The following is a 10,906-nucleotide window of genomic DNA, read 5'->3' on the forward strand; positions in this document are numbered from 1 at the left end:
ATACTCATCTTTGAGAAAATTTACCGAATCTACAGAGTAACAGACCTGCACAAGTGAGGAAAGAAGAAGCAGGACAAGGCGGAGACTTACAAGAAAGGGGATACATGAAATGTATATAAGGAATGTAACGGTAACATAAAGTTGCGGGCCTGTGGTGGAGCATTGCCTCCCCGGCCGCCCAGCGCTGTTTTGCTCTCTTATCGCTTGCTAATAAATTTGATTTTTTTTTTTGTCAATACAAATTGGCTCCTCCAATTTGTCACGAGCGTTTATAACAGGCAGTGAGACCTTCTCAATGATCACACAGATGGAAAGGCTGAAGCGGCCGCAGCCTCGTCCGCCCCACGAGGCTGCCAGCAGCGAGATCACCTAGCAGCAGGAGGACTGACTCCGTGGGCCACAGCAAAGAACTTGCAGATACGGTGTAGAGCACGAGCCACAGAAACAAGGCAGACGACTACCGCACCAACGACAGCGTATGAGGAGGAAACTGGGAGAGCCGTTGAGAGAGTGGGCGGGCGGCCGCTGGAAGCGTTACTTCACTGCGCTTCACAGAACGGGCTCGTGACGGAGCCAGCCTGCGGGCAGCGGGAACGGGGCTCTCCCGGCCGCAGCCCTGACATCGCCGCGGTAGGATTCCTCAAAGTTTTGCCGCCCCGTCGCCGTCCCAGAACGGCTCGGAGCCGAGCCCCCCACCATCCGCCCCTCCCTCCGCCCGCCGGGGGCTGCGGCGCGGCAGGGGCGGTGGCAAAAGCAGAGCGGGCCGAGCGCCTGAGCCGGGCTGGGCAGCGGCGGAGCGCGGGGAGCACGGCGGGTTCTCCGCCGGGAGCCATGGGGCAGGACTTGCCGTGGCTCAAACACTCCGGCAGCCCGCGAGCGGCGGCCAACGTCTGCGCGGCGGACGGCCAGCGCGGCGGGCCCTTCGCCGCCGCCACCGCCGCGCTGCTGGCGGCGCTCATGGGGCTGCTGGTGCTGGCCACGTTATTGGGCAATGCCCTGGTCATTCTGGCGTTCGTGGTGGACCGGAGCCTCCGCACGCAGAGCAACTTCTTTTTCCTCAACCTGGCCGTCGCCGACCTCCCGGTGGGTGAGTTCCGGGAGAGGCGGCGGGTGGCGGTCTGCGGCGCTGCACGTGTCACCGCCGAGCTCTGTCCGCAGGCGGCTTCTGCATCCCCCTCTACATCCCCTACGTGCTGACGGGCAAGTGGAGACTCGACAGGGACTTGTGTAAGCTGTGGCTGTTCGTAGACTACCTCGTGTGCACTGCCTCCGTCTTCAACATCATCCTTATCAGCTTTGACAGGTTCATCTCGGTCACCAGAGCGGTAAGGGCTGGGCAAGTGGTCCTGAGAGTGGACTGCAGGGGCTTCAAGGCCACCCTTTCAAGCAGGATGGTTCGCTTAGGTCACCTGGCTCTCAACCCATTGCACCTCATCCAAACACCACAGGAGACAGGATATCTAGGCAGTTCCCCTTGGTCCTGGAAATAGTTCTGGGAGTGATCAGCTTTGGCAGAAAAGACTTTTGCGTCTCACTTTTACATTGGAAGGGGTACTCTGTTTTAGAAACAGGCACAGCTTATACAGGCTGCTGTTGCAGCTAGAAGGGCAGAGGGAACAAGGTGTACTCATCTCCCCAGCCACACCTTGGGTAAGCATAAAAAGTATTACCCAGCTGAAACAGAACATCTCCTTTGGAACCTGGCAATGTGCCTGTTGACAACTGATAGTCCATGCCAGCCTCGCTGTATCGCAGCTGCAGCACAAGGCAGAGATAGAACTCTTCGCAATGGGTACCAAACTCTCAAGGAGAATTAGATGTATACAGCTGTATCTGGTTCAAAAGTGGCAGAACAGGGGAAGCTTCCAGCAGCTTCTTACAGAAGCCACCCCTGTAACCTCGCCCCCTGCCACGATTGAGAGACGGGATACAGCTTGATGCAAGCAAAGAGTGTCGTTTTATTGTAGATAACACTCGTTTATATAGAAAATTAGAAGACACGTTTTTTAAACTGATTGGTTATTATACTCCAAAGTTCTTATCAGTGCGCGCTAATTGGTAGCTACTTAAACTTTAGCAATTGGACTGTCAGCAACTAAGCTATTTTTGCAAAAGACTCTAAGTTCCAGCCCTTTATCGAGCATGACTCACGGGTCAGTAATTCTCCAACACATCGGCGCCTCTCTGTTTCCCTTATCAGGCCTCCCAAGGTTTATAGCCTACAAGTTCCAGCACATCCCCTTCTAACAACGGAGCAGTGCCCGCCGTCCTGTCCGATTCCTTCAAATCTCTCCCCACATCTCCCCCCTCCTGTTGCAGAAAAAAAAAATCTTTTTCATGAAGCGCTCTATCAATCGTTGCAGACATTGTAACAAGCAGGGTAAAAAAAGCGGTAAGAGAATAAAGATGGCTTATGAAGTTCCATAGGTGTCCTCCGTAGCCTCAAGAAGGTCAGGGAGTTGTTGTTCAGGAGGGCGGTCTGGGGGTTGAGCAGAGTCCCCGCTGGGCTCGTCAGGCGCTCGAGGCAGGGATTCACGGAAAGGACGCACGTTCTTTGCTGGAATCCACCTGGGGCCTTTCTCTGTGGAGACACACGCATAACCTCTTCCCCAGGTGACAAGAGGATATGGTCCCATTATTTTACCTGTTTCTGGGTCGCAAACCAACACTGGGGCTTTAACTCGTGTCTCGAATGAAGGATTCGCGTTAAAATGTGGAACTATCGGAGGATTATTACCTAGCAAAGAACAAGTCAAGAAGTTAAAAACATACAAAGCTTTTTGTAATCGTTCCTCAGGGGTGGCAATCCCTACTCCCCCTTTTTGTTGTTGTAGTAAGCGCTTCAAAGACTGGTGAGAACGTTCAATTAGAGATTGACCTGTAGGGAAATGAGGGATGCCAGTAATGTGAGTCACACCCCAGGAGTTAAGAAAGGCTTTCGTTGCAGTTGAGACATATGCAGGGCCATTGTCCATTTTTATTTGTGAGGGTATGCCCAAGGTGGCAAAGGCACGCAGTAAATGTTTACGGATGTCACGCGCCTTCTCTCCTGTGTGGCAAGAAGAAAACAAAGCGCCTGAAAAGGTGTCAATAGAAGAATGAACATATTTCAATTTACCAAATTCCGGATAATGCGTAACGTCTGTTTGCCATAGTTGTAAGCTTTGTAGACCTCTAGGATTAACCCCTCCTGCTATCGATGCGAAAGAATGCCTTTGGCAGTCAGAATACACGGCGATAATATCAGACACTTGTTGGGAGGTGAGTCCAAACTGTCGTTTGAGACCTCCAGCATTCTGGTGAAAAAAGGAATGGCTGAGTTTAGCTTGTGCTATGTGATCCGGCAATACTTGTACTGGTAGCGTCAGCATATCTGCTTGTCGGTTCCCTTCTGCAATAAAACCAGGCAAAGAAGTATGCGATCTGACATGCATAACAAACTAGGGGTGAGGGCGAGAATCCGAAAGAAAGATAAGTTCTTGTAATAAAACAAATAGTTCAGAATGTGAGATATCGTGTCATACAGACGCTTCAGCTCACTCAACAATCCCTGCAACATAAGCTGAATCAGTGATAAGGTTAAGTGGTGTGGACCACCTCCAAAAAACCCGAACAACTGCAGTCAGTTCCACTATCTGGGGAGAACCAGGAACAGTCTCTATGTCTGAGTCCCATCGTCCGTGGTGGTCATCCCACCACAAGATGACTGATTTGTGTGATTTCCCAGACCCATCCGTAAATACAGTAAGGGCTTGTAACGGCTGGTCACTTTTCTTCGGCCTGGATATCAAATGAACATTGGTGTTTAACAGCTTATGCGGAGGTGGGTGGGATGTGAGTTGACCCATATAGTCTGCCAGTGCCATACTAAAAACGTCTGACTGCTGATAAAGCCATTGTAAATACATGTTTGTCACAGGTAGGCAGATACAAGTAAAGTCTATTCCTGATAATGTTAGTAAGCGTTGTCTGGCTTTAATTATCAAAGAAGCAAACATCTCATGCTGTGTCAAAATAGTTTTTGTGGATTGATTTGGCAAAAAATCCATTCAATAATTAACAGTGGGTCTGATTTCTGAGGATCCCATTGAAAGATCAGTGCATGAGGCTGTCGAGCAGGGTTTAAAATAATGAGATAAAAGGGTAATTCGGGGCCCACCGGTGGGCTTGCCTGTTGGCAATCGCTGTGGCAACCCTTTGCAAAGAGTCAACAGCTTCAGAGCTAAGACTGCGGGGGGAACATAAGTCAGTATCCCCTTTAAGCAGTTCAAATAAAGGACTTAAGTCCGCATTAGAAATTCCCAACAGCGGTCGGACCCAATTGATTGTTCCCAATAATTTCTGTACATCATGCAAGTTTCGAATGTTTGTCTGTATCTGTAAGGGTTGAGGAACTATAGTTTGAGCCCTGATGCGCCAACCTAAGTACTTCCATGGTGGTATTTTTTGAATTTTTTCCGGCGCAATACAGAGGCCTGCCGAGTTGACGGCAGCCGTGACAAGGGCTACAGCTTCCTCCATGACCTCGTGATGTTGTGCGGCCACCAAGATGTCATCCATATAATGGTATAACAAGACACTAGGCATCGCAATCCTAACTGGACTAAGTACTTTAGCTACATACCACTGGCAAATTGTAGGACTATTCTTCATTCCTTGTGGCAGCACAACCCACTGGTATCTTTGCAACGGGGCTTGCATGTTGACGCTTGGAACTGAAAAGGCAAATTTAGGAGCATCCTCGGAGTGTAGTGGGATATTAAAAAAGCAATCTTTAAGGTCGATAACAGTCAAATACCAATTTCGAGGAATCGTAGTGGGGGACGGGAGTCCTGGTTGGAGGGCTCCCATGTCTTCCATAGCGTCATTAATTTGTCTGAGGTCGTGGAGCAAGCGCCACCTGCCGGTTTGTTTTTTAATTACAAAAATAGGCGAGTTCCAAGGACTGTTAGAAGGCACAATATGCCCTTTTGTTAACTGTTCCATAACTAATTCTTGGAGGGCGCGAAGCTTTTCCAGTGGTAGGGGCCACTGATCTACCCAAATAGGGGTATTGGTCTTCCGTGTCAATTTAAGGGTGTCGCGCGCTTCAATGGCCCCTTCTAAAAATGTGTCCGAATGGACGTTCCCCACTGGGACAGCACATCACGCCCCCACAGAATCATAGGGACGGGTAACACAAAAGGTTTAACAGAGGCTATGTGCCCCTCTGGACCTTGGATTTGGATTAATTCCACACTTTGGCGGCTGTTACCAGTTCCTCCAATTCCAGCCAATACATGGGAAACATTAGCCAGAGGCCATTGTGGAGGCCACTTAGCAAGAGATATTACTGTGACATCGGCTCCAGTATCAATAATTCCATTTAGTATTACTTGTTGCCCTCCGTGGATAAGGGTACATTGACATACGGGTCGGTTCTGAGAAATGGATTGCACCCATAGAATTTGTGGGTTCCCTGTAGACCCAAACCCTCCCCGCCTTTGAGGAGATTGACTAGGAATGGGGGAGTTCGTCCCCGCCGGAATCAATATTAATTGCGCTACACGACTACCTTTAGGTATCGTGCAGGGAGGAAATGGAGTCCAAGCCGTAACTTTAATTTCATCAGTACTATCAGAATCAACGACCCCTGGTAATACAAAAAGCCCTGATAATGTGGTAGATGATCTCCCTAACAACAGCGCTTGTGTTTTTGGGGGCAAGGGTCCCGAAATATTTGTCGATAGCAAGTGAACTGAACAATCAAGTAACGTTACTGTGTGGGCGGTTGCCAGGTCCAATCCAGCACTCCCGGCTGTTGCTGGACGAAGACTTGAGGCACTGCTGCTTCCCTCCGTGAGAGTTGGAACGTTGGCTGCAGTACTTGTGTCTGCGTGCGTCGCCGCCCCGCGCTCCGCGACCGGTTTCCCTGTATCAGTTGACCGTGAAAATCATACTTAGACTGACATTGATTAGCATAATGATGCCCTTTTCGGCATCTAGGGCAAACCCCAGGGGCTTGGTACCTAGCTCCCCTATTCATAGCCAGGCAGTTCTTTTTTAAATGCCCTGGTTTACCACAGCCGTAGCAATTCCCCAAACCTGATGGACCGCGCATGGCTGCAAAGGCAGTAGCCATGGCCTCAAATTTATGATCCACAGTGCCAATTCTATTACAAGCTTCCACCATTTCAATCAGTGTAGGATTCGGTTTAGGGAAGGATTTCAGGAGCTTTTTACAATCCACATTAGCATTTTCTACAGCCAGTTTCAACAACAAAATTTCTCGCGCTTCCGCATTGTCTATCTGATGCTCCAGAGCCTGTTTTAATCTATCAATAAATTGCATATAGGGCTCTCGGGGTCCTTGAGTAATAGTTGTAAAAGCTTTCTGTGGCTCTCCCCACAGGTGTGATTTTCACATTAAGAAAAAAAAAAGGGCACTCTCTCTACAAAGCAGGAAGAAAAGAACTTGCATGGGTGATCTATGAATTCAGATACTTTTATGTATTTTTAAATGAAATTATTTTAAAATTCTAAATAAGTGAATTTTAAAGGGCCATGTTTTTAGACTTTCTGTGAACCAGTGTGACAGCTAATGCAGCTGAATATGTAAGCAATTGGTGACAACTGTCCTGGTTTCAGCTGGGATAGAGTTAATTGTCTTCCTAGTAGCTGGTACAGTGCTGTGTTCAATATGAGAAGAATGTTGATAACACTGATGTTTTCAGTTGTTGCTAAGTAGTGTTTAGTCTAAAGTCAAGGGTTTTTCAGCTTCTCATCCCCACCCAGCAAGAAAGCTGGAGGGGCACAAGAAGTTGGCACAGGACACAGCCAGGGCAGCTGACCCAAACTGGCCAACAGGGTATTCCATACCATGCGACGTTCCATCTAGTATAGGAACTGGGGGGAGTGGGGGCGGGGGATCGCTGCGTGTCGATCGGTGGGTGGTGAGCAACTGCATTGTGCATCATTTGTACATTCCAATCCTTTCATTATTGCTGTTGTCATTTTATTAGCGTTATCATTATCATTATTAGTTTCTTCTTTTTATATTCTATTAAAGTGTTCTTATCTCAACACACGAGTTTTACTTCTTTTCCTGATTTTCTCTCCATCCCACTGGATGGGGGGGAGTGAGCGAGCGGCTGTGTGGTGCTTAGTTGCTGGCTGGGGTTAAACCACGACACAACCAATTCTAGGAATAGCAGTGGTTATTTGCTTTGGAAAAGCCTTGGTTTTCTAGCTTTTAAGATCTGATGCACATTCTCAGAGCACATCCAGTCACCTTAATAATATTTGTTGGAATGGGTATTTCAGAAATAGCTTTTCTGTAGTACCAGGAAGCTTGATATAACCCTCATCCCTAAACCAAAGTATTATCAACCCTCACAAGTGACAGAGAGCTATATTTCAAGGTAGTCATGTAACTGTTTGAGATACTAGTAATGTATGTGACTTAACTTTTCTCTCTCTCAGGTCAGTTACAGGGCTCAGAAAGGGATAACCAGAAATGCAATATTGAAGATGATCACCATATGGATTGCTGCGTTTCTTGTCTATGGTCCAGCCATTCTCAGTTGGGAGCACATTACCCAAAAGAGCATCCTTCCTGAAGGAGAATGTCATGCAGAATTCTTCTACAACCGGTACTTCCTAATGATTGCCTCTACTGTTGAATTCTTTACACCTTTCATCACTGTTATATACTTCAACTTAAGTATTTACCTCAACATCAGGAAACATACATCCCTCAGAAATGAAAACCTATCACCTGGTGAAGAGGACTGTGAAATGAGTTTCCAGGGGGGGAAAAAGGGAACACACTATATTTTTTTTAAAACCTGCTAACGGACACAAATGTGAGAAGAAAGCAAGTAGTCTTTCTCCTCTAAAAAAGGCTTCAAGGCTCAGCCTACACAAACTTGAGAATCAGTCATTAAATTTGAATGTCAATGAAGTCCTTCCACCACTTCAGGTGGAAGTCGAGACCAAGCCTCATAGGAATGGCTTCTACAAAACTACAGAAAACATATGCAACACCACCAGCAGAGTGGACATTGCTAATACTATGGCAAATAGATTTAGACTTTCCCAGGATAAAAGAGTAGCAAAATCTTTAGCAATTATTGTCTGTGTGTTTGGTTTGTGTTGGGCTCCATATACGCTTTTGATGATCATCAGAGCAGCTTGCCATGGACACTGTGTGCAGTATTCACTCTATGAGACTTCATTTTGGCTCCTGTGGGTGAATTCAGCCATTAAGCCTGTTCTATACCCACTGTGTCATATGCGCTTTAGGAGACCCTTTGTAAAACTCCTGTGTCCAGGAAAAGCCAAAATTCATCCTCATATTTTTAAGTAAAAAAAGTGTGAAGGCTGACAATTAGTACATCTTGCTTTCAGTGGGAGCATAAACTGGCTAATATTTACCTGAAAGTATTAAGTGCAATGTGCACTGAGTAGCTTATGGAATACTGATAAGTAGGTACAAGTGTAGATATTTATGAATGTATAGAAATACAGTCATCCACGTAGCTGGAGAAATCACAGCAATGAAAAGAAAGGTGATTTCTCAAAGCTCTTTGCTTTGAGGGTGCACTAACATTAGGTGCACTAACATTAAAGTGCTGAAAAGGGAATACAACATTCATGGCCAATAATTAGAATTCAGGCTCTCTCACTTATAGTAACTGTAAATATTGCTGGTAAGGAATTTCATAAAGTGTTAACATTGGGCCTGTTATATTTTACCCCCAAACCCACTCTAAGATGCCAAGGGTCTCAACTGTTAAGTGTAATATGCTTTTTCCTCCCACTTAGTGGCAAGCCAGACAAGATAATGATCAAGGCAAAAAAATAAATATTGGTGTCCAGGAAAAGCATGGGATGAGGCACCAGAACAGTCAGGTTACCAGATAAGCTGAGCAATTGTAGCAGGTAAGGGAGCACTGATTTGAGTGGAAAATATGATTGAGAAATAAGAGCATAGAATTTTTAGCAGAACTAAGCTCAGGAACAAGAATATAAAAGGGTTTGGAGTTTTGTGATAGGATATAAGAGAACTGAGAGTTTATACACTGGAAGAGCTTCACCATGAGTTTACTCCCTGAGCTATGACTTCCTGCTCCCTGCCAGGATCCTGCATGGGCAGGAATCTACTTAAGTCAAACCTCTACTCCTTACAGGACTGACAGGTATTACTCTTCTATCTTTTGCTGTAAGTACAGAGTAAGCATAATTAGTCTATGAGATGTATGACAGACAGATCTTGCTATAGACAGAGATTTAGGTAAACTTCCCTTGGAGTCATTTTAAAAACATTTCCAATTAGACTTTTACTAGTCCTGGCTAATTCTGAAAGGAAAAAAAAATATTGTTTTCCCCTACCCCACCCAATGGATCTATCCATCCATCAAGTCATCAGTGGTAAAAAAAAAAAAAAAAAATTACTTGAAGTGTTTAGACATTTTCCAAGTCATGCATCATGAATAGGATGACTCTTTAAAAGTCTTAAAATTTACAGCCTTGCTATTGACCACGAGTATGAAAAAACAAGAACGTAAACAACTACATACTGTTTCTGCCATTCTGTCTCTGCCACAAGAGAAGCTCATACAGCTAGATCCTGAGTTTTGACTGGATTTGTCCCACCAGAGGTATCAATTTGAACATCACTAGTGATACAAGTTTGTTTCCACCATCACAGGCATCTTCTACGTAGCTTAACAGACATTTTCCTTCGCTGACAAGTGATAGCTATTGAACAGCCATAGTTGTCCATTGCCACAGCCAAAATGCATGACAGCACAGTTGATCTTAAAGTTTAGAGACATTGTTTTGAAATTATTTACTTTGTAAAATTTCAATAAAAGTAATTAAGAACTGTGCAAGAGTCATAACTTTGTAGCCCTAACAAGTGGTACACAGGAAAAAGCACTAGCCTACAACATTTGGGTAATTGCAGTTGAAACTGCAAAACCATTATTCAAAGACAATTCTTAAGTTACAAGGACCGACCTTGACTGTTAAACAAACATGGTTAGCAAATACTGTAAACTAGGAGGGTATATCCCTACTATATGAATGTATCTACATGAACACAATAATCATCTTCTGCTATGGATGTTTTATAACAAAACAATCAGCTTAACGGTTCTCTTAAGAGGAAGAGCATCAACAGATACAGAGCAGCATTAAGATTTTTGAATAGCATTAATTATACCACTGGGCAAGTAAAGCCATTAGATTATCTCTCCATTCCTCCTCCCCTCCAAGCCAGACTTATACATCAGTAGATAAATGATCTAATTGTTGTCTACTCCATAATTCTTACTTCCCTAAGATTGTATTCGCCTTTTTCAGAAAACAGGTAGTACTAAATTATTGGACACTCCCACCAAGGTCTCATTCACGATCCAATCAAGCCAGGACAATTTTCACAACAGCGGTCAACTTAAGGAGTAAGGAAGTTCAATCAGTTAGCTTTAGAACATTACATTCAGTTAAGGTAAAACAGACATTTCAAAGCTTTCAGCAACTAGCATTAACCTACAGACTATAGCAGTTTTCACAGGAGTTGCCATTGGCAATTGCTCTACTGCTTAGTTTCCTACAGCTTTTAATTGCCACTCATCTCTCTTGCACAGACCTAGAATCCAGTAGGATTCTCCACCACTCTCTCAAAATATGTCATAAAAGCATTCTGAAATGTGAACACACATCATCTTGGCATCATTTGGAAAAATAGTGCTTTTGAAATGATAAACTTCTACATTAGAAACGCTAGCAGCCTCCCAGCTTGTCCAGGTTAACTATGCCTTGATTTTTCTGTCCCTACAAAAGAGTTATTTTGCTTTTATCAGAAGGTTCAACATTAGCATTGGGTTCAACAGTGGGCTCTGAAAAGACATGAAACAACAGG

The 10,906-nt window shown here is 45.1% G+C and overlaps 1 protein-coding gene across 1 annotated transcript; it reads left to right on the forward strand.

Moving 5' to 3' along the window:
* The first annotated feature begins 756 nt into the window (after positions 1-756).
* Positions 757-9,875, forward strand: LOC104314454 (histamine H3 receptor-like). The gene is given in 4 exon segments (XM_069793579.1): positions 757-1,087; positions 1,159-1,325; positions 7,462-7,788; positions 7,790-9,875. Coding segments are annotated over 4 exon segments (1,308 nt in total). The 5' UTR covers positions 757-831; the 3' UTR covers positions 8,348-9,875.
* The last annotated feature ends 1,031 nt before the right edge of the window (positions 9,876-10,906 follow it).

Source organism: Haliaeetus albicilla, chromosome 10, assembly GCF_947461875.1.
Source record: "Haliaeetus albicilla chromosome 10, bHalAlb1.1, whole genome shotgun sequence".
In the NCBI taxonomy this organism is placed as follows: domain Eukaryota; kingdom Metazoa; phylum Chordata; class Aves; order Accipitriformes; family Accipitridae; genus Haliaeetus; species Haliaeetus albicilla.